Below are 22,849 nucleotides of genomic sequence, written 5' to 3' on the forward strand. Positions count from 1 at the left end.
TAAAGCAATATGACTCATTGCATTTTCTCAGAAAAGTCCTATTCTGAAATCTTTAGAAACTGAATTCACAAAAACATTCCTGTCATTTCCAGGGAGAATGGGAACAGGACACATCACGAGTGTGTGTGTTTCTTTATTATCAAAACACAAATATGCTAGGCATGCGCATGCCTTGAAATAACACACACACACAGACACACAAGAGCCCACTAAATGACCCAACATGCAGGCCTATCTCATTTCCTGTCAAGCACCCCCCTCTAGTGTTATGCCAATAAAATGCAATGACGAGCGGGCAGGACAACATTGTAGATGTGTCACATACTGCATGAGGGTTGATGCTTTTGGAACAATAATAACAACTTCTCAGGGAGCTAGTTTCCTGATCTCATCTGGGAAAAGTTGAACTAAATGACATTAGTTTAGTGACTCCGAAATATGAGAAAATATGCTTTATTAGTGACTCGGCCTCCTCAGAGTCACGATTGTGACGATCTTCTTTTTAATGTTATTGTTGCTCTTCCGTAAGAATTTAGATTTCAAACTCTGAATTCACCAACATCCGGGGCCTGTTTGGGATCGTTGTTCTGGGTAGAATATGATATTTTGGCGGCGTAAACGGCGAAAACATGACCAAAAAACTCCATTCATTCTAATGAGAGACGGCGAAAATATTCAGCTTTTTCAAACCTCTGGTACTCCGGCGTACTTACAGCTACACTGTCCATTTAACCTTTAAATCGGAGGAAAATATGCTCTCCATCAAGCCGTGTCTTCATCTTTCTGATATGTTTTGTACTTTTTGATCAGCCATTGTTCAAGTGTGATGCTCGTCTCACCTCATTTCTGCTGAAAATGGCAGTTTCCTGTGTGTGTGTGTTGGACGGAATGTTGGCGGCTTAGAGTGGAGGAATCTGCAGTTAGAGTGCGACAGTGAGGCGATGATTATTGAAAAAAAAAAAGTAAATCGCCATCATGGGCACGTAGTTTGAGGTACACGCGTCATTTTCTCCAAAGTAGTAGAGATTCTTGTCCTCGCTTGAAAAATGTGTCTACTTTCACAGTCAGACAAACCAAATTTGAACTGTGCCCCTCTAAAGGACATGCTCACTCCTCCTCTCTCCTATTACTCCCCATGTATTTTTCTCTGGCCGGAAGGAGAGCAGTTCACATTTTCATGTGTTTTTAAATCGCTCCCGTGTCCACATTTTACATCCTAGAAACACTAAAATACACACACAACTTCACACACTTGTTGTGGCGCTCAGCGTCTGCTCCGTTTTCAGGTAGGAGTTACCGTTTCGTCACAAATTGCCCCAGAGTGAGAGGCTCGCCGACAGAAATGAACCTGTTTGACGCAATCCAGCCACACACACAGGCACACAGCTGCAGTCAGTGATGTCATCAGACTGCTCTGATGACATCATCATGACAGAGCAGCTGATCAGCTGATACTGCTGACATTTGTGTTAGACTGCACGACACACACAGACACACACACAGACTGATATACAGACACATACACACAAATACATACAGACACATATGCAGACATACACACACATAGACGGTCACATAAAAACACAACCAGACACACACAAAGAGACACAAATATACAGACAGACAACTCTATACATAAGCACATACATACATACAGAAACAAATATACAAACATCCAAATACATAAACATACACACACACACACAAACACATACAGACACACAAAAGATCAGAGACACAAACACACAGCTGACACTATGACTATGGCAATCAGTTTGAATGATTTCTTCTCTGATACCTCGGTACCTCGGACATGAGAGCACAGTATGTAACAAAACAAGTGGTGACACGCAGTGTTTTTCCATTGCTCTCACATGACGGAATTCTCTGGGTACAAGCATTAATATTTCAGATAAGGTAAACTCCAGGTAGAAAGATTGGGCTGAGAGCAGAAGGCACAATAGTATAACAAGTTCATATTCTTGGCGTTGATATTCTAAGCCTCCTTAGAATATCAACGCCAAGTTAAGTCAGATCTCCCTCTTCTCCTTAAAGAACTCAGCCATTGGTTGAATAATGCATTTATTTCTGCATCCAAACAAACTCACAAAATGACATGAAATTCTTGAAATGATGTTCAAAGCAAAGCTTTTTCATATTTCTACATCTGAACTTGAGTCTACCTGGCGTAAATTCAGATACGTGGATGTGTCTTGGAAAGACATACATGACAGCTAACAATGAGTTAGAAGGAGCTGCCTGTAGAGCTCAGAGACTGTGCACAAATATGGAGGTGCAAAAATGATTCCAAAGGTTCGCAAGAGCACAGGGATTTCTGTTATTCTTAAATGAAGGAAGTATGGAGCAACCACGGCTCTTCCTTGAGCTGGCCGTCCTGGTACCTTGAGTAATTGAGGAAAAAGGGCTTTGTAAAGGAGGTGAAGCCGACAGTATAAGACATTTTTTGTTTTTCTTCCCACCATGTCAAGATAAAAATCACACTGAAGCAGTTAGCAGTCAGATGAACAAATGAAAGAGCATAAGATGAGGATGAAGAGAACCATGAGAAGGAATGGAGACCTGAGTATTTGTGGTGAGTTCACTTCCTGACAAAATTCCTGATAAAACAAGTACAAGTATAAAATATAAAGTTGGAGTATAAATCTGAAAATGTGAGTATGCATTTTAAACAAAAACATAATACAGAATATTAAGAATGAACTGTTTTTCTATATTTTAATGGAAAAACAAACAAATAAAAAAATAATAAAGGAAGCTTTCATCAAGAAAATTCTGAAAATACAAAAATCACAACTTCGTTGCTACCAAAAAAAAAAACCCAAAACAATACAATGTAGAGATGCATTACTCACATTATGCAAAAGTCCAAACAATTAAAAAAATATATATTACAGAATCACAAGTTACAAGTACATCAACAACAAGGAGCAAATAATACTAACATTTACACCTTTCTAAGAATCATTGAAAGCTTCTCTTTTAAACAACAAATTTAAAAACAATTTACAGTACATGTACTTAAGGCCATCAAATGCACAATTCAAGGTCTGGCAATGGAGACAGAAATTGCCTTTGTAGACATGAGTAGTGACAGCATTTTCTGTTTTTACAACCATTTTCTTTGTGATGGACTTTATCAAGGATTAGCTCAGTATTGTCTTTTGAGCTGGGAGTATTTTAAAGGTTGATCCATGTTCCAGTATGAAAGCAGGATAAAGCGGTTCAGTGAAAGTTGTACAGGTAGTATACAGGTGAACCATTGTATCAGGAGTTACTCTAAAAAAGGATAAAATGCCTGCTGGCCAGTCCAGAAACACTCCAATGGTGGATTGATAAGGCTTGTCTTGGTCCAGAAAATTCAGACAGGAATTGTTATGCCTGAAGGAACCCTCAGAGAACCAGCACCAAGACTTTTCATTTTTTCCGAAAGACGTTTCGGATGAATAGTCATGCACCCTGTCTATACTTTTGTATGTCACTCCCACATCAATCTTGTGGCATTCAACCTCCCAGTAATGACAATCTGTTAAGGCTTCTTCACATATCACCTGATTGTGGACAAATCTGTCTGGATGAGGAGGATACGGCTGCTGACCTGAAACATATTCTGCCTCTTTGTTTTCCTCCAACAAAATTATGTTGTGGCCTACCGTGCTGCTGTCCAGAGTCAAGTCACAGGCAACTGCAAGCAGAGACGACAGGGCAAACAATTAACTTTTAGGTCTTCTGTGTGAGAGAACTGCAGATTGCAAAATGCATCTTACACTTTCATAGCTTTGGAATTTCATAAAAAATCATTGTATTCTTACACTTTCTCAGGAGCTGAAAGTCAAACCAGTATTCTTTATTTTGGTCCACGCTGAAGAGAAATGGAGGGCCAGATGGTGGAGGTAAGAACGATGTAACATGCACACATCAAATGAATAAAGGGAATCTTGGAAATGAGTGCCCATCGAAAATGTGCCGATTGAACGTACTTGAGTTTCTCCAGACTGTAGCGGGAATCCCTCTGTATCTCAGTCAGCAGACCGATTCCTTGATCAGTGAGGTGATTAAAGCTCAGATCCAGTTCCCTGAGGCCGCAGCGGTCGGATCTCAGAGCCGACGCCAAGGACGCACAACCGTCTACTGTCACTCTGCAGAATGACAGCCTACAGAAACCATGACACTGACGTTTTAGTGGTGTGGTAGATGTCCTCGTCAGCAGAAAAACTTGCTTGTTAAAATGACATGACCCAAGACAAGTCATGACAAGCCATTTATCATTCCATTTGAACTACCTGGCATGAACCGCTCTAACTTACACAATTTGACATTTGAGCGAGGCAGGCAGACCAAATGAAGCACTTGTCGGAGGCCAAGCTCCTTTACATCAGCATCAGTATATCCTTCGATATAATACAGCTGGTAATCATTTATAATGATTCCCTGAATTCATCAAAACGTTTAAGTAATCTTGTTAATGTAGGTAAATACCTCTGGGGTAGAAAACACATGAACAACTTGCCAGAATAACGTATACAGTACGGGCCAAAAGTTTGGACACACTTTCCTATTCATTTGAATGAGAAGGTGTGTCCAAACTTTTGGCCTGTACTGTACATGGATAATTTCAGTTGCACACGAAGAAAACAAATGCAAATGATTCTAAATGTGATTCAACAGCTCCACAGCCTCTAAAATGTCCCTGGTGTTAAATCAACAGATCTTTAGCTAAATTAGACTAAACATGAGAAGAAAGAGCCAAACTTTTGAATCTCGCTATTTCTGATTTATTAACATCCCTGATTAATGGAAGTAAATATACGTGGGGCTATTTGTTACACTGACCTTAGTGTTTTCAAAGCACAGTGTGGTTCCATCAGTGCTTTACTGAGGGCCATCACTCCTGCATCGTACAGGTCATTGTAACTCAGATCCACCTCTCTCAACCGCAATGGTGTTGAGAGCGCCAACGCCAATGTCTCGCAGCCTTTATCCGTGAGTTTGTTGTGACTGAGACTGAATGATGAATATTAATAAATAGTCCTACATTATATAGAATATATATATATGGATAAATAAAGCAACACAGTTTTTTGTTTTTTTTTTACCTTAACACCTCCAATATGTATTGCATGCTCTTCAAGCCAGCTGAGAGGATCTCCATATGTGAGTCTTCAAAATCATTGAAACTTAGCTGCAGCTCTCGGAGTTGACATTGGTTGGAGGTGAATGCTCTCACTAACTCCTCACAGATGCTTTTAATCCCATAATTTTGGTTCAGTCTTGGTACAGAGACATTAAAAATCAAATTTCATTAAAGATAAATACATAGATTGCATTGTCCAGGCTATCAGCTGGATTTGCGGTCCAAAAAAAGCTCAAGCATGCCAAAAAAGTTCAGTTATTAGGTGTTTAGTGTTAGTATAGCAAATATGGATTGCCGTGATAGAGCTTTAACAATAATCAGCCAACCTCTCCTACAGCATAGTTCTGTAAAATGTACATTAAGGATTACTTCTGCCCTATAACATAGCCAACATGTAGCTTTGATTTAAAAGGTGTATGAGACTGACCTGAGTTTCTCCAGTTTAGGTTGACAAAGTGCATCAGAGAGCACAGAGCATAATGATCTCCACTGCACAATGTTGCTACTCAACTCCAGTTCCCTTAGATTTGAGATGATTGATTTGACGGCTGATGCCAGCTCTTCACTCTCTTCCTGTGAGCGTTTTTCACCTGAAAGACTACAAACAGAGAGAACAAAAAGAAAGTCAATGAACCTTTCATCATCCCGTCAAAGCAGTGTTGACAACATGATCCAAAGTGGATGCGGTAGTTTGTAAATATCCCTGTATCCTTTCAGTAAAGAAAAAGCAGATCCAATCCAATCTTGGCTGCTTCCAAAGAATTAAAAAGAAATGACAAACTATTTATGGCTTTAACTGCTCAACAACGGATTAACAAGGAAATGAAAAAAGACACATTACTGTTACGAACCTAAGAACTTCTAGTTCAGACTGAGAGTCCATCAGGGCTTTGGCCAAGATGTTTGAACTTTGGCCCCACATAGAAATATTGACCAAGTGCAGCTCAGTAAGTGCAGAGTTGGGCATTCGAAGTGCAGAAGCGATTGTGTCAGAAAGCCATCTGTCCAGTTGCACCCCCGAGATCCTACAGATATTCCAAAAAAGACAATCATGCAAGGTTGTTTGTTTCCTCAGTTATCATAGGCACAGTTAAAGTAACCAACCCACCTGGCTTTTCTACAGTTCCTCACAGCTGGGAGAAGCCTAAATATACCTTTGGCTGATGGTCTGTATTTCTTTAGGTTGAATTCAGCCAGAGGCGTGTTTGAAATCAGAATTGAGTCGGCCAAAGCTGAGCACTGAATAGGGCTGAGCTGTGTGTCTGGAGAAGGATTAGATGTAATATACTGCTGCACAGTATCATGCAGGGAACCGTCTTTCAGCTCGATCAAGCAGTGGACAAGATTCAGACATCTTTCAGGTGAGCAGTCTCCTAGATCTAGAGTCAGTAGACTCTCCGTGATTCCTTCAACAGTTTCGGAATAATCATCCGTCTGCCGAACCAGGCCCTGAAGCAGCTCTTGTGTTGATTGAAGAGACATGCCCACGAGGAACCTGAGGAACATGTCCAGTTCTCCTGTCTCTCTCTGACTCGCATTTGCCATTGTGATTTCTATGAGCTCATTTAAAGGCAGATCAACTGGATCCTTCTCCAAAAGTGACTTCAACTCTTCATCAGAACCTTCCAGCATGAAATCTTTGAGAACTGGACAATCCACTTTTTTATTTGCAAAAGTCTGGTACACGAAAAGGGCAGCGAAATACTCCTGAATTGTCAGGTGCACAAAGCAGTAAAGTTTTTGCTGTTTGAACACGCTCTCCTCTTTGAACACCTCAGTACACAAGCCACAGTGCACTCGAGCTGTGTCTGTGTTGATGCCATATTTTTTCAGATCATCGGCGGTGAATATTAATTTTCTTTCAGTCAGACATTCAAATGCCATCCTGCCTAGTTTGAAAATGAATTCCTCGTTTGCCTTGAAGATCTCCTCCGTATCCGGCTCATTAAGGTTGCTGTACTTTTCAGTAGCTACCTGTATCTGAGTAATGAGAAAGTATGTGTACATCTCAGTAACAGTTGTAGGTATCTTTATGTTTTCCTTTTGAATGTCGCCCTTTGTTGGAAGCAAATGTTCAAAAACCTTTGCTGCAATCCAACAGAAGATCGGTATGTGACACATGATGTATAAGCTCCGTGACATTGTAATGTAGCCAATGACTTTTTCAGCGACCTCCTTGTCCCTGATTCTGTTCCTGAAGTATTGGATTTTTTGTGGATCGTTAAATCCTCTGACTTCAGTCCACTGGTGGACATTCCTACGGGGGATGCGCTGAACTGCTCCTGGTCTTGAGGTTATCCAGAGAAGCGCAGAGCGAAGGAGATGACCCCGGACAAGGTTAGTCACGAGAACGTCCACGGAAGATTCCTCAGTTACATTTGTTAATCTTGTGGCATTTTTGAAGTCCAGTTGAAGTTGGCTTTCATCGAGACCATCAAAAATGAACAGAATTTTGTTATTTGCAAATATTCTTGCAACTCGTACTCCTTTAAGCTCTTCGTGGAATTCTTTCACAAGGGTCACAAGGCTAAATTTCCTCTCTAGGACCAGATTTAGCTCCCTGAAAGGTAGAAAGAAGATGAAGTCTAAGTCGTGGTTGGCTTTCCCGTCTGCCCAGTCAAGGATAAACTTCTTCACAGACACAGTTTTTCCAATGCCTGCAATTCCTTTCGTCATCACAGTTCTGATGAGTCCCGCTTTACTCCTGTCCTGCTCCGACACATCATCCTCCAGTGTGCTTTTAAAGATGTCATTGCAGTTGATTTTTGCACCTTCAGTTGCTTGGCTCCTTGTTTTATCTTCAATCTCCCAGATCTCGTGTTCTTCATTGACACGTCCACTCTCTCCCTGTATAATGTGAAGCTCTGTATAAATTTCGTCGAGTGATTTTACATCCTTCCAATTTTTATCTGTGCCTTCAGACTCAAATTTGAGATGCTCCCTCAGGTGTTTTTTGTGCTTTTCGATGAATTCAGATATGTTTTCCTCTGCTACAGCAAAAGAGTTACAAAAAAAAAAAGATTGAATCATGTTAATATATTAAATAGTGTCAACGCTTTTCTGTTAATCTGTACATGAATGGAATCATTGGAGTTATTAATTTATGGCTGTTGATTATTTACAAGTTTACACTCTCAATCAGTAGAAACATTATATTCTCATAAAGGGTGAAATCATTAAAAATACATACTTTCAAATGCCTGTGGCTCGAGATCCTGTAGGATTCTGTAGAAAAGAGATTTGGCTTTTGTGGTGTTGAGGGCAAAAATTAACTCCCTCATCTTATCCATACTGGTGCTTGCAGCCCGGATCTTGGCATGCATCTCCTTACTGATAGCATTCCGGTCTTTCAGCTCATCCGCTATGGCCATCACTGAAGTGACCTCCTGAATTAGGCGAGCGCTGTTGTTGTCCACATAGTTAGCTTCTGTACAAAGTTAAAAACAACACAGACATCAGATTATGGACTCTGGCACCTAATTACAAGCATGCAGCTGAATAAATTGCCTTTAGAATCAAACAAGGTTCACGTTTTCCCCTCAAACTATGAACTCCCTCACCTTTTTCCTCTAGGCTGACTTCAGCAGGATCATTTGTTTCAGAACAGTTCGGGCTGAAAAAAATACAAAACAAACAAACAAACAAAAAAAAAAAACTGAGTAGTTTCAGTGAGTTAACAGAGCTAATAACTGCTTATAACCATTTGGATCATTATATATATATTTAATGATACTTTTTTGTAAGAGCACACAAAAACTGAGCAAAAATAATCTCACCTTGTGATCTTAATTTGAATATTTCTCCGACGAACAGGATTTTCTTCTTCTTGCCTTTTGAAATTCTCCTCCTCAGACGTAGACTCTATGGCTCCAGACTCCTCTGATAGAGGAAACTGTTCTTCAACCTCATTGTTCTTTATTTTAGGCTCGTAGAACTCCTTGTCTTTTAATTTACCCCTCCTAAGGGCAGAGCATTGGCTCCCCATGGTATTTCTTCAGTGTCAACTCAGGATAATCTGTGATGGAGAGAATATTCGAAGTTCTCAAAAAATTACAAAAAGAAGCACAAGAAGAAGTTTTCTACATTAACATTCACATTAAAGTTTAAAGAGCTGCAAGTTAAAGAGATACATCTTTATTTTTCACAAGCTAAAAAGTTAGATTTTGATTTAATCCAATTAACATTGAAGAAATAATAACTTGACTATTTATGTATTTTACATCTATTTTCAATACGTACCACAAACACACACACACACACACACACACACACACACACACACACACGCACACACACACACACACACACAGACACAGGCACAGATGCATTCAAACAAGCCTGTTGTTTTACTGTACCTTTGTATCTGAAGTCCTTTATAAAGCTGCAGCAAAAAAGACACCACACCGCTATGCATCTTGTTTCGATTGTGTATGGGTGTAAAAAATTTGAATGTGAAAGAGAGTTGTGACGATAAACAGGAAGCAAGAATTGGGGATCTAGTGGGCGGATCTAGAGAAAAGGGAGAGAACAAGCTGTGTGTGTGCATCACTGAGGGAGGGAGAAACCAGAAAAAAACAGACCGTCTCAAGTGTCAAGTGAAAACAAATGTGATTTCCTTCTAATACTTGTGAGCAGCACAGGTCCCTTCAGGCTGTATCATACATGTGTCTTACATGAAAACTGACTGCAGTTTAGCACATTATGTAACACAATCAGAAACAAAAAAGAAAAATTAAAGTCTATGTGAAAGCCTAACCTGTTGGCTGCTCTCCTTTGTTAATAATGAGCTAGTGCTTTCACTGAAATGAGCTACATATGGTGGTATACTTCAACAAAAAGAAGTTAATGAGTTGCAACATAACGTATATCGTGTAAACTATTCTCCATGACCGTAGCAGCACAACTAGTAACTTTACAGATAAACTGTGCTTGGGAGAAATATAATTAGACTGTTTTAAAGGGGTTGTTAGTTGTTGAGCACATGAGCAGGCTCTAAAGTCATTTCCAAAGTTTAGTAGCTAGCATGGCATTTTACAATAATCCTTAGAAATACCTTCTATATATCACCAAGTTACCTAAAATAAAATAGTTTGCAAGCATAGAAGGTAAAAGAACATCAAACAAACCTCATCCTAGCTAACTAGAGTAAAACATACAAATACATTAAGCCATTTTACATAAGTTAGTTAAGATCTTAGTGTTATTACGTAGCTGGTGTCACATGAACTAGGAATAAACGTGAAGATTGACTTTCAGCTCACTTTCACATTCAGGCCCGTATTAGGGTGACCAGCCAAACATATTTTACAGGGAAAGTCAAGCTATAAAAATGAAGCAAAAAATAACGAAGTAATCAGTTGTTTTTTTTTTCCTTTTGGTCCTCTCTGACCAGAGGAGTATAGCTCTTGCATTCATAGTTCATCAGTGGGCAGCAAACCAACAAAAACATGGTACTGGAGGAAGTTCAAAAGGGAAACAGACATCAGATGGAAAAGATTAAGTAAACCAGATAAAGCAGGAGGTGACTGGCACTGGTGGACTTTGCTGCCATTAAATATAACTAAATGGGATATCAAAGTCATTAATAAATCCCCTAAACCTAACAAAAGATGATTTTGCAAATACCAGTTTAGTATCAGTGGCTTCTTTGATCATGACAACATTTACTGGTTCATCTGCCAATTGACAAATGCTGCACTACTGTTTATGTCCAAGAGTGTATGCTTCCTACAAGGCACCGGAAATCCTCTCCTTCATTTTCGGAAGAGCTGGAAGTTCAGCACAGTCAGGCGCTCACTCTGTCTATTTACACTCCTTGTTTATTGTTGTTTATATTCTATATTATATATTGTATAAAGTTTATGAAGAATATACTGTCTTCTGGTCTTCCATGAAAGTGGTCTCAAATGTTGGTGGTCAATCATTTATAGGAACTCCGGAAATTGTTGAAGGCAGTAAAGTGAACGCATTAAACGTATTTCAGAAGTTTAAAGGTATATAACATCCACACACATTCAGGTGGGAAGGGACTAAAGAGCCACCTTTCTGCCAGCAACTCACTTGAAAATTTTAAAGAAAGCATTTGCTCTCTAACTAGTCTCTTTGCCCTGCCTATGCTTTTTCCTAGCCAGCTTTAGTTCCATCATCAGTTTCAAAAGCTCTGTCATCTGCTGTCAACTCTAATTAGGCCACTGTGTGTGTGTGTGTGTGATGATAAGCGGTGTTGGGAGGCCCATGACTGCTGTGATGCCCACTGAGCCCCTCTGGTCGAGGAGAGACACATAGACACACTATTGCTTATGCCATGAGTAGACATTCGATGGGGGTCAAATGACTCCCTTTATAGATACACTCCTGCTCTCTCAACATAATATCAAATATGGCTGACCTGCAGCCCCCAAAGCACTGAAGCAGAACGCCTTTGAAACCCAGAAGCCAAATGTTAACAAATCTCACATGCATCAAACCTTAATTTTGGACTCCACATGAGGAAAATAACAGTCAAATCATAAATCAATAGATTTACTGCAATACTTTATTCAAGCAGCATATCTTTATGTTTAGTCTTTGAATATAATTTATATATTATTTATTTTGATGCCAGCCCATGAGGCAAGTTTTTCTTTTGGCTGTTTGGGGTATCTTGCTCTTTGAACGGTCCAGGGGTTCAATCTAAAGAATTCACCATTTAAATGAGATCTCTGAATATCATTCAAACAGATGGCCTGCTCTGCTCTTGGAAAAAGGTACATCGTCTCTTTTCATCATCACTTCCAGAATAGAAATATTTAACAGTAAACGGCATTATAGTGAGGTGGGCAGTTTTTTGTTTTTGTTTTAAAAGCTTCTTCATTTTTCTTTACTCTGAACTGTATCTCCGCTCTCACACCCAGTCTCAGTCCACGAAGTAAACTGCTAAACTTAAGAGGTGGGAATGATGTGTCACATCTCCACTCTCCAGTCAAGTAAATAAAACATTATCTTAAAACTAAGTACATATTCACTTTTCTATCCTTTTGTCTTTTGGTATTATAACACAAATATTATTAGGATGTACTTTTTTCTTTATATAGCCTGCATACGATGAGTGCCCATCCATTTTGTTCACTGAGTTCAGTGCTATCTAACATCAATACAGGATATCTTATGATTTAAGTTGAAAACTGTATGTAAAGTTAATTTATGTAGACTGAGGATTTCATTCGTTACCTCAGATATTGCGAGCTGATAAATAATGTCGTGTCTCTTCATCTCTCCCTCCAGTTTCCTTAGTTGATGACCCTCAGTGCATTATGAGCACTGGACTAACATGATTACTGTTCACATAGATGAGAGTCAATGCAAAACATTTGTTTCTAAGGAACTAAATTTGTAGTTAGAAAAAAGTTACTCAGGTACAGGCTTGGGCAAAGTTTTGCATTTTTACAAGATAACGACCCAAAGCACACTGCCAAGAAAACACAGGAGTAGTTTTTGGAAAACTCTGAAACTCCTAGAGAGGCCCAGTCAGTCTGGACCTGAACCCAATGGAACATTGCTTGAGAGGCTTCAGGATGTCATTGATGTCAACAGTGTTTTGAATAAGTGAAGGGTCTGAATAATTACATCAACTTCAAAAAGCTGTTTTTGCTCAGTCATTGTGGGGTATTCTGTGTAGATTGATGTGAAAAAAAATGAACTGAATCCATTTTAAGATGAGTCTGAAAGATAAAACGCGTAAAACTTGAAAGGATATGAAAACTTTGCATATGCACTGTCTGTGGTGTAGAAGAGCATGCAGAGTGAAGGCGAGCCCTTGTTTTGTGTAAACAGACCACTTTCACTATGCATGTTGCTATCACAAGGCTGTCCCTGTTTTGAGGGTGTGTTTCTCTTATCTAACGATTCTCAGGAAGACCTTGAAGATCGCTGCCAGCTGGCACGAATGTCACACAGGGAGAGCAAACATCTGGTGCATGTTATATATCTTTCCCAGAAGGCAAGTATCATGAGGATATTGTCAAAAAGAAAGGGCCATGGTGTTATCAGAGTGATAAGAGCTACGTTTTACCAACCTTTAGTGTATTAAACTTGGGTAAAGCCACTCCCTGAAGACAGAGCTGACACCCCTCACTCCACCCACTTGCTTTCTGGCAGCTTGTTGGCAAATCAGTGTGCTAATTCAAAAGCTTCACGTTCAGTATTTGCTAACGCTTTAGTTTACAATTCATTAATAATAAATGAAAGGCTTCCAAATACACCAAAATATTTAATTAAGAATTAGAGACCAAGATATCTCGAGATTTTGTGAATCTGCAACACCCGACGTTTGAAATTCTAACTACCGTATTTTCCGCACTATAAGGCGCACCTTCAATGAATGACATATTTTAAAACTTTTTCCATATATAAGGCGCTACAGTAGAGGCTGGGATTACGTTACGTTACGTTACGTTATGCGTTAATGGCCATATTCACAATATGACCAACCTTGTTCAACTGTAAACACACAAAAGAAACACGTAAAGCTCACTTTATCAGTCCATTCCTCATCTACCAATCCCTCGAATTCTTCTTCTTCAGTGTCCGAATTGAACAGCTGCGCGAATGCGGCATCCAACACGCCTCCGACTCATCAAAGTCATTCACCGAGTCAGTGTCGCTGTTGTTGTCTGGCAGTTCAGTGACAATTCCTGCCTTCCTGAAAGCTCGGACCACAGTTGAGACTGATATATCAGCCCAGGCATTTACGATCCACTGGCAGATATATATATGGATCAATATCAATATTGATCCTTATATATGGATCAATATCAATATTGGTCCATATATAAGGCGCATGGTCAGCTTTTGAAAAAATTGAAGGCTCTTAGGTGCGCCTTATAGTGCGGAAAATACGGTATTTAAAATTCACAAAAAGTGAAGAAAAGAAATACAAAGTAAATGTAAACAAGGTTTCCTTTATTGTCTCTTTTAAGATTGGTCAATGTCATTTTGTAAAAATTTGGTTAAAAAAAAAATTAAATATATAGTACAAAGAAAGGTAAGTGAAAATTCAACTGTTTAATTACAGCTTCATCAAATACTGCTTAAACAATGACATTTTTTTAGAGCAAGGTATTTAACTATTACAATTGTTCTCTGGTTCACTGTGTGTTTATCAACTCTAGAAGCAGAGTAAGAAATGCAAAGAAACACAATCTCTAAAACAGGATATAGCACTGCCTCAAAAAAGTGTTTGAAAAAATTCTTCTCTACTTCCTCCATGCTATTTGAAAATGATGTTGTAGTTACAAATGAACACTGACAAAAGAAAAACATAAATATTTGAAGTGAGTAAATTAAACGTGAATTCTGTACATGTATCGTCTCTCCTTTGATCTGGTATCCTCCTTCCAACTAGTCAGGTATGTTTGCAGCTACAACTTTACTGTAGGGCCCATACCGGCCAAAAATGTCTTTACCCACCACAGCGACGCACACTTTGCGCCCAGGCTTGTACTTTGTGATCATCACACACATGGGCAGCTTGATGGCTCTCACTTCACCAAGCATATTCCACTTTGGGAAGGTGCCACTACCCTTAACTTTTTCTGTAGTCATGTAGATGCTACAAGAAGGGGAAGAGGGACAAAGGTCAGATATAAATAAAAAAAAAAGCTGAGAGCTGCTTCAATCTGGCCGTCCTATGATCACATAAGCAGAATAATAATAATAATAATAATAATAATCTTCAGACAAATATGTAAAAGGGATCACTCCTGTGACAGCCCTGGTTGATCCAGGATGCTGATCTAGGAAGCAAATGGCAAAATACTCATTGAAAACCATCAGTTGATTATTCAACTATTGGCAACACTTGACGGCGGATAAACCATCATTATTCTCTGAGGAAAATGCTACATGTTCAAGTATGTACAGGTTAGTGATTCCCAAATCCTCTTTTCTCAGTCATTCATAAGAATAAACTTAAAAAACTTAATCAGCAGTTTAGTTGTAATCTATATTGACCATTTTTTGTTGCTCATACAAAGGATGAGAGGGTAAGAGGACTATGGTGAGTGTGATGAAGATGTTACTTCTGTTTTTTTCTTCCGTCTTCAATCGGAGACACAGGAGGACTTCAAATGGTACACTGTGGAGGATTGAATGGGCACAAAGTTGCATTTTAACTACACAGTCAGTTGCCCTGTGTGTCTTCTCACCTGTAACTATCCATGGGTGGGGCAGAAGGGTCTTCCTTGTCCACTTTCCAGAGCACAGATAGTCCTGCTGGCTCTCGAATGAGGGCCAGATGCACCTCTGGTTTCTGGGGGATGTTGTATGAGGCTGCTTCCATGCTCAGGATGGATGGAAAGATGGTGAAGGGAAGAGGCGGATATGAGAGCTTGTCCTGGGTGTCAGAAGAAGGGGGAGTGAATGGAGGTGATGTGAGTAAACAGTAAAGTCAATTACTAATGTGAGTTGGTGTGAATGAGTACATCACCTTCTCTGGTTCCGTGGGATTAGGAGTGTTACTATTGCTAGATGGGAGATGTTCTACTTTCACTCTCTCAGCCTTTAGCTTCTTATCATCTTCTTTACATTGCTCCTCTTCTGGCTCTTTCTTCATGGCGCTGCCATATTCCTGAATTACACACAGCAAAGAAAAACCTGAACTATAAGTGGATGCAAGATTTCATGGAAACAAAAGCTTTTTTTTTTTTTTTTTTTTTTTCTTGAGCAGCTTGTCATTAGTTTTACATAACAGCTATGTGTGATATGTTTTGGAAAATCATTTAACTAATAATGACACATCCCACCTTACACTTGGGGGAGCCAAAGGGAGAGGGAATTAGGGGAGATGGCTTCTCTTTTAAATCTGCTATGGCAGCCGTCAAATCTTAACATAGATTATGTACAATCACAAATAAGAGAAGAGGGGACAGGAGAGCAGAAAAAAGGATGTGGTTATTTAATCATGTGCTAAACGACTCATGTTATTTGATTTGACTTAATAGCTCATCAGGTCTGTTTTTCTCATTGCATGGAGAAAAAGATGCTACACCAACGAAGCAGATATTTAACCTAGTTTAAATTTGAGCTTGTATGAAATCATCTTACTGTCATTGTCAGCACGCATCTTCTTGAGTGACATTTTTGTGGTTTCCTGCACAAAAGGGACCAATCAAGTTAAACCTCATTGTTTACACAGTTCTTAAGTTATTCAAGACTATGTAAGCCACTACATTAATAACCCATCCTGACTTTGATCTTTTCTACTCAGCTAACTAATTAATCTCCAAAATCACAATTTACACTGCCGTACGTGATTTATTCTCTTGGAATTAAGAAGTAAAAAGGCCTTATTGTTAATACATTATTAAGAGCCAAAAGCCTTTCCGTGCTTACATTTGAACATATTTTACTGATTTATATACAGTACAGACCAAAAGTTTGGACACACTTTCCTATTCATTTGAATGAGAAGGTGTGTCCAAATTGCACATATACCATCATCTGAAAAAGCTCTCTATCCTTGTCCATCCAATCCATGTTCTTTCTGTCAGCTGGAAAATAAATATGCATAGAATTAATACATATGATCAACAAATGCAAATAGTATATATTGTTGTCTGGCTCTTACTTTGCGATGTATTTTCCATTGTTTCACACTCAGGTTCTGCTCTGAAGAATTGGACAACAAATCTGACTGTCTCAAAATTTATTAAATCCAAAGAAAAGCATAAATATGAAGGACTTTTATGATTTTCACTGACAACTATCATCACTGATCTGGTCTACATACCTGTTAATGTTCATGTCAGTAGGGGATGTATGTGGACTCTGAAAAGTAATGTGTGTGATTACAGTGGGCAGTGTTTACATCTGAAGCTGACAACAATCCACCAAAATGAATGTGGTTAAGACAAGGCTAAGATGATGCAAAGCTGTCATGAAGGAAAATGGTGAGCACTTACAATAATCTAAAACGAGAAAGAGGTTTTATTTCTTATCTAAATTTATGACATATTTTAGTCGTTATTATACTATACAATACTATATATGCTATTTTATAATTCTCATATCTTCAGTCTTGTTCCACAATGCAATCAAGTCACAATAAAGACAAAATGATGAATGAAGAGGTATATCCAAACTTTTGACGTGACCACTCGTGTGTGCAATCAAGAGCTAAACTAGGAGACAGCAGGTGTGGAACAGTGAGGGCCAATGTGGTTGTTTTTTCTCCCCCCAATCAAAGATTTGAATCATTCTTGAGCATTCAAGTGTTTGAATGTTTATCCGTAACAAACCTTTGTCTGTGTCTTAGTCATGTAGGCAAATGCCACTTCTGCTTTCTTTGAAAGCGAGTTGACTCGAGCCTGTGGAAGACAGGAGCATTCTGTAAGCTCTGGGTTTACCCTAACCCACATTTTATTAAAGTTATTTTTTAGCACCATAATACATTTCATTTCATTTCATTCATATTTGGGTCTTTGGTTTTACTAGATGAGAAATGTGAGGATAAAAAACCAAACATTGATATACAGATGTACAATTCAGTTGTATTTTAATAAATTGAGAATAATAAGGACAGGGGAGGGGAAGTGGATTTACCAGTAGCTGCCAAATTTAGGAAGACAAAAAAAAACTGATTTTAAGACAGAGGAAGAAATTAAGACATTTTGAAGGAGCAAGAGGTGGGAACAAATAAAAGTGGTGAATAAGGTAAAGATAAAAATATGAACCACTTTTGTTCGCTGACCTCCAGTTTTTGGATGGAGCGTTCATAGTCAACCCCATGATCCAGCTTTTGAATAGTTTCTATTAAATCCTGCAGCCTGGTTTCATTTTTCCTCACTGCACTGCAAACCTCCTGTTTGATCAGTGTTTGGACCTGTGGAAACACAAATATACATGAATACATACAGGCACGTGACAAAGCTTTATTCATTTACTTCAGATGTATACGCCTCCGTAAATGTAATGCATTTGGCAAACACAGTCGCCGGTGCTGTCTCTTACTTCAGATTGGGAGATTTTTATCTTTTTATCACTGGCTTCAGAGGAAATTGATGCAGTGGGGAATCTCTTCATTCTTCAAACGAAAATGCAGATAGAGACACAAACACAGAAGTTAAATATAACCAGGAATTCACATGATAATATTTGTGGCTCAAGTTTAACTCTATGAAACACTTACATCCATCATATGCAACAACCAAAGAGATCAACAAAGAAAGCATCCAATTGTCATTTTACTCCAGGACTAAGACATGAGAACACTTGCTGTGGTCTATCATTTACATTTGTAACAATATATATATGTAGTGAAAATAAAATACTAATTTGGTCCATATTACATTTGTTAATTTGGTTTTGTGCAGCTCCGATTCATATAAAAGACTTTTGCTGCCTAAAATGCTTTTTGTAAACCATGAGTCCTGATCCGATACTAGTCAAAACACTGTTGGATGTTTTGCAATACAAAAACATACCTTGAACAATCATAAACAATCAGAAAGTCACAAAATGTTAAGTCATGAAAAGAAAAACCAGTGTAGCGTAGCACTCAAGCATAAACAGCTTCCTCTGAGAAAGACAAAAAGGGCCAAAGGGCAATCCAGCCTTTACAAACCTCCTGCGGAATTATCACATAATGGAATGAAATGATGAAATTGTTCAATGCGACAAAAAGCAAAGCAATTTTTGCTGGAGCAAACACAGAACACAAAGAAGAAGACATAATTTGAGTTGCATCAAATTTGATAAATGCTGTAATGGAGTGAGTTTTGAAATTCAGTACATTGAGTGGCCAACCCCTTTCCATCCAGATATGGCAGTCATCTCTGAAATAACTGTCCCTTGTCTTTGAAAGAAAGTTAGTTGATGCTTTCAAAATACACATTGGCCAGGTTTCCAGTTCACATCTGCTTCATTTTCAAGAACTTATTGTATTCATACTATCTGCAAATTTATCAAATTGCATATTAATTGCTAAATGCTTTTGCAAGAAGCCAACAGTAACAGAGCTTTATCGAGACAAACAGCTGCATCAAAAACACACAGCGAGATGATTTACACAGCAGGACAATGTAATGGGAGGTCTAACGTGGGGGGGGGGGGATACTATCCACTGCAACCCACTGTTTGCTGGGGAATGTGTTAACAGCCCATTCAATTTGCATGTCCATACACTTTTTCCCACAAAAACTTGAATGGAACAGAGATCTCACTCTCTGGTCCTGGAGTTTTCTGCTCCAATACACATGATTCAAATGAGTGGCTCCTTATCAGACCGCAGCAGAGCTTGATGACTGATCATTTGAATCAGGTGTGCTAGAGCAGGAAACATCTAAAACATGCAGGACAGTAGCTCTCCAGGACCAGAGCTAGAGACCTATGCATTAAGCCATTCAGACTATCATCATCTCAGTTTTTCACAAAACCATTTGTTCCAATGGCAACAAAATTAGAAGCATGGCACACTGAAGCTGGACAAACAAATAAGCTGTGTGTAGATTATACTGTTAGTCACACTGGAAACATATATGAAGCTGTTAGTGGCTAACTCACACGTCAAGAAGACAGTGGGCCACTTCTGCATCAGTTTTCAGTCCTTGTGCTGCTTTCAGTGCTCGCCACCTTTCAAATGCCAATCCAATGTTCACTCGAGCTCTCTGTGCCTTGCATTTTAGCTTCGGAAAGAACCGTTTGCCTTTATTGGGTTTGGTGGATTGGATTTTTCCGTCTTGAGATGTTCTTTTAAAACCCTTGCAACCTTGAATTTCATGTTGCCCCCCTGCCATTCTCACTTAATCATCAGTACAGTGCCAAGGCAGTTGATGCATGCAGGTGTTTTAATAGGGTGAGCGATCAGACGACAATGCACGTGGTGAGGGAGGCGGCTGAGCTGTCATCAATGGCCTGACATCATGAGCCCTGGCAATAACAACAGCCATTGTTAATTTGGTCTCAGTCTTATTTCTGGCCTTTGGACCGGGTAAACTACAACAGGCTATTCAGATCAGCTGTCATTTCATCAACTGTAGTGACTTTTTTTGATTTATTTTTATTTAAAATTAAGGTAAAAGAAACCGGTAACAATTTGGAATTTAAGCTTTCATACTATTAATCATGTAATAACTGCTAATTGTGAGTCATAAACTGGGCTGGGGATAGAAAATGCAATAGTTTACAAAGTGTCAGCTGTATAGAAGTGATTATTTTCAGTCCTAATTATGTTTTACAATTAATGTTTGTTATTTGTCCAATCTGTTTCTGTTTTGCTCCCTTTTGCTGTGCTGCGAAAAAGGATTCGTTTATTCATTCGTCCACGTTGCTGAAATTTCTATTAGCTCTAATGTAATAATGCTTCAAACCAGCTTGTGAATAAGAGACTAAATCAAACTGCGTTAAAGTTTGTTTCAGTTCATCAACAAGCTGAAGAGGTTAGCTAACATTTGGCGTACTAGCAGGTGCATTAGCCGGCAAACGACCCACGAGGGAGCTAACGTTAGCGAAAAATAAAGGCCGCTGTCTTTCAACTCCTGGGTTAAATCAGCAGTGTTAAAATGAGAGCAAAGCTTTATTTATCATGGACATACCTTCAACAGCAGACATCTGACCGTCAGGGGAGAAAAGCGAACTCCGGAACTGCGTCAATTCCACTTCCGCCAACCGGCGCCACTCCTTCAGAATAAAAGCCACACTTCCGTGGATGCCAGTGAACGAAAATTTATTTATAGAAAAAAGGCTCATATTTTCAGTCAAAATACGTTTGTATGTTTGTATTCAACATAAGCACGGAGCCCTTTTAAGCAATGCACTATCAATCAATCATATAGATTTTTAGATTTCTTGAAAAAAAAAAAAACTTTCAGAAGCTCAAACTACTGTTTCTTTCAGACCAGCCAAATTCAAGTTCAGTAAATTACAAATGATAGAGAACATCAAAATGGAAGCTCAGCATGGGAGAGCTCAAGTTGTGGTATTATGACTGAAAAGATATGGAAGAGGATGAAATAGTTATCTTGGAAATTAGATGTGAGGGAAAGATAGTAAGTGGGCACCCAATGTATGATACCCTGGATACCCAATTCAAATATATGGCCAAAAAAAAAAAAAAAGAGACTATACAAATTTGGTATATAACACATTTACTTGTAAAACACATTTATTAAGATCTACATCTGATGACTGGGGAACACACAGAAAATAAGCACCAAATAAAATGTATGCAGGAGCCACAAAGCTTTACATTAGAGCAGCAGTATTCACCAAGCAGAAAGTTCATTCTTTTCAGAGGTGCTTAACAGAAGCTTTTCTGTCTATTCAATAAAATGAAGCTATGAAAAATAACAGCTAATCATGGTGTGCTGTTCTCTCAGTCCACTAGGTGTCAATGGCAGACAAACATTTGAATTGGATGGCATGACATCAGTCACTTTACACAGAGAGGCTGCAACAGAGGTCAAAATAAACAGCATGCTTTAAGAGTTTGCTTGAAAGAGCAAAAGTGACTGTTAGAAGCAGAAACATCAGAAAAATGCCACAATATACAAGCCTACGTCAGCTCTCAAACAAAACGTTTGGATGACTCTTAGTGATTATTACAACATCCCTCTATTATAATTCCACATGAGATGCTCCATCAATGTGTAATTAATACTTCATTATGCATTTCAAATGTTTTAAAAAACAAATTGTTATAAAACAGTTTTGGCTTCAACAAGCTGTATGATTATTTGCCAGTATGGCCCTGTGGTTATCTGCATAGATCTACAATGACTTAGATACAGTACATCTGTATTGACATAAAACACACTACAGGAAAATAAACACCAAGATAACATTTAAAATTTTAATTTTTAAACCAAGGTTAGCTCATTATAGCTGTGAATTCTACTGAATATCTGCAACAGCATAAGCACAGAACTTTTCTTCAAGTTGTCTAGTTTAAAACCATCAAAATTTGAATCATTACAAACTTAACACAATTTATAATAAACTGTACTTCACAATCAAACCTCCAGCCAACAGAACAACTTACTTTTCATCTGAAGTTCAAGGGACTTGATGAAAAACAAAAGCTTGCATGCAAACAGGAGGCTTATTGTCTGTGTATATTCTCATTCTTCTAGGTCATAGTCATATCCAGAAAACAAATTGAATCGAAAGCAACTACACTGTTGCGTTAAGAACTACTGAAGCCCCTTGGATAAGAGGCGAAACGTCTTCTTAGACAAATCTAAGTCCAATTGCTTTTGATTCAATTTGTTGCCCAGGCTTATTATTTTGTGAAACACTTTTGAAATAACAACTAGACAAGAAGAACAATTATCTCAATCAAGTATCATCTTAAGATAGCAGACCAAATTCTTCACTTTGTCATCCCTGAATCTTAATTTTTGGCGAGCTGGTGTGTTACCAGGCTCTCTGGTCCAAGTCCTGTCCAACATGGACATATTTCTATCACTTAACAACCCAGTGCTTGTTTCCTATGTTTCGAGGCTTAGGAGCTACCGTAATAACACCCAGCTGGTTTTTCTTTACTGTGCTACCCTGGCCCAAACACCAAGAAAGAGGAAAATAAAACCAGTTTGTCCAGAGTTTATGTGGGATTAAACATTATCTCTATAAATGCTGTAGTCATACTCTAGGTATTGGTGGCAAGTGTTTCCCAGTAATGAATTTATTCTCATTAAATTAAAGTATATGCCCATATAGGTGTTG

The 22,849-nt window shown here is 38.7% G+C and overlaps 2 protein-coding genes across 5 annotated transcripts; both read right to left on the minus strand.

The window, feature by feature from the left end:
- Window positions 1-2,069: 2,069 nt before the first annotated feature.
- Window positions 2,070-9,643, minus strand: LOC115048156 (NLR family CARD domain-containing protein 3-like). Of its 2 annotated transcripts, none has more exons than XM_029509474.1 (12): window positions 9,508-9,643; window positions 8,929-9,167; window positions 8,713-8,765; window positions 8,343-8,579; window positions 6,261-8,139; window positions 6,004-6,177; window positions 5,580-5,750; window positions 5,115-5,288; window positions 4,852-5,022; window positions 3,999-4,172; window positions 3,831-3,880; window positions 2,070-3,703 (listed from the first exon to the last, which is right to left on the minus strand). In XM_029509474.1, the coding sequence occupies exons 2-12, from the start codon at window positions 9,135-9,137 to the stop codon at window positions 3,165-3,167; spliced, it is 3,831 nt and encodes a 1,276-aa protein (XP_029365334.1). In that variant the 5' UTR covers window positions 9,138-9,167; window positions 9,508-9,643; the 3' UTR covers window positions 2,070-3,164. The 2 variants fall into 2 exon arrangements, with proteins under 2 accessions (XP_029365334.1, XP_029365333.1); XM_029509473.1 differs by having other exon boundaries at window positions 6,261-8,142.
- Window positions 9,644-14,081: 4,438 nt separating this feature from the next.
- atf7ip2 (activating transcription factor 7 interacting protein 2) lies at window positions 14,082-20,790 on the minus strand. Of its 3 annotated transcripts, none has more exons than XM_029509500.1 (13): window positions 20,722-20,790; window positions 19,691-20,056; window positions 18,140-18,212; window positions 17,880-18,011; window positions 17,428-17,496; window positions 16,920-16,957; window positions 16,758-16,798; window positions 16,625-16,680; window positions 16,235-16,280; window positions 15,934-16,013; window positions 15,618-15,758; window positions 15,337-15,524; window positions 14,082-14,741 (listed from the first exon to the last, which is right to left on the minus strand). In XM_029509500.1, exons 2-13 carry the CDS (start codon window positions 19,921-19,923, stop codon window positions 14,531-14,533), a joined length of 1,308 nt encoding a protein of 435 aa, XP_029365360.1. In that variant the 5' UTR covers window positions 19,924-20,056; window positions 20,722-20,790; the 3' UTR covers window positions 14,082-14,530. The 3 variants fall into 3 exon arrangements, with proteins under 3 accessions (XP_029365360.1, XP_029365359.1, XP_029365361.1); XM_029509499.1 differs by having other exon boundaries at window positions 16,758-16,819; XM_029509501.1 differs by lacking the exon at window positions 19,691-20,056 and having other exon boundaries at window positions 16,758-16,819; window positions 20,722-20,787.
- Between the last annotated feature and the right edge of the window lie 2,059 nt (window positions 20,791-22,849).

Source organism: Echeneis naucrates, chromosome 8 (assembly GCF_900963305.1).
Source record: "Echeneis naucrates chromosome 8, fEcheNa1.1, whole genome shotgun sequence".
In the NCBI taxonomy this organism is placed as follows: domain Eukaryota; kingdom Metazoa; phylum Chordata; class Actinopteri; order Carangiformes; family Echeneidae; genus Echeneis; species Echeneis naucrates.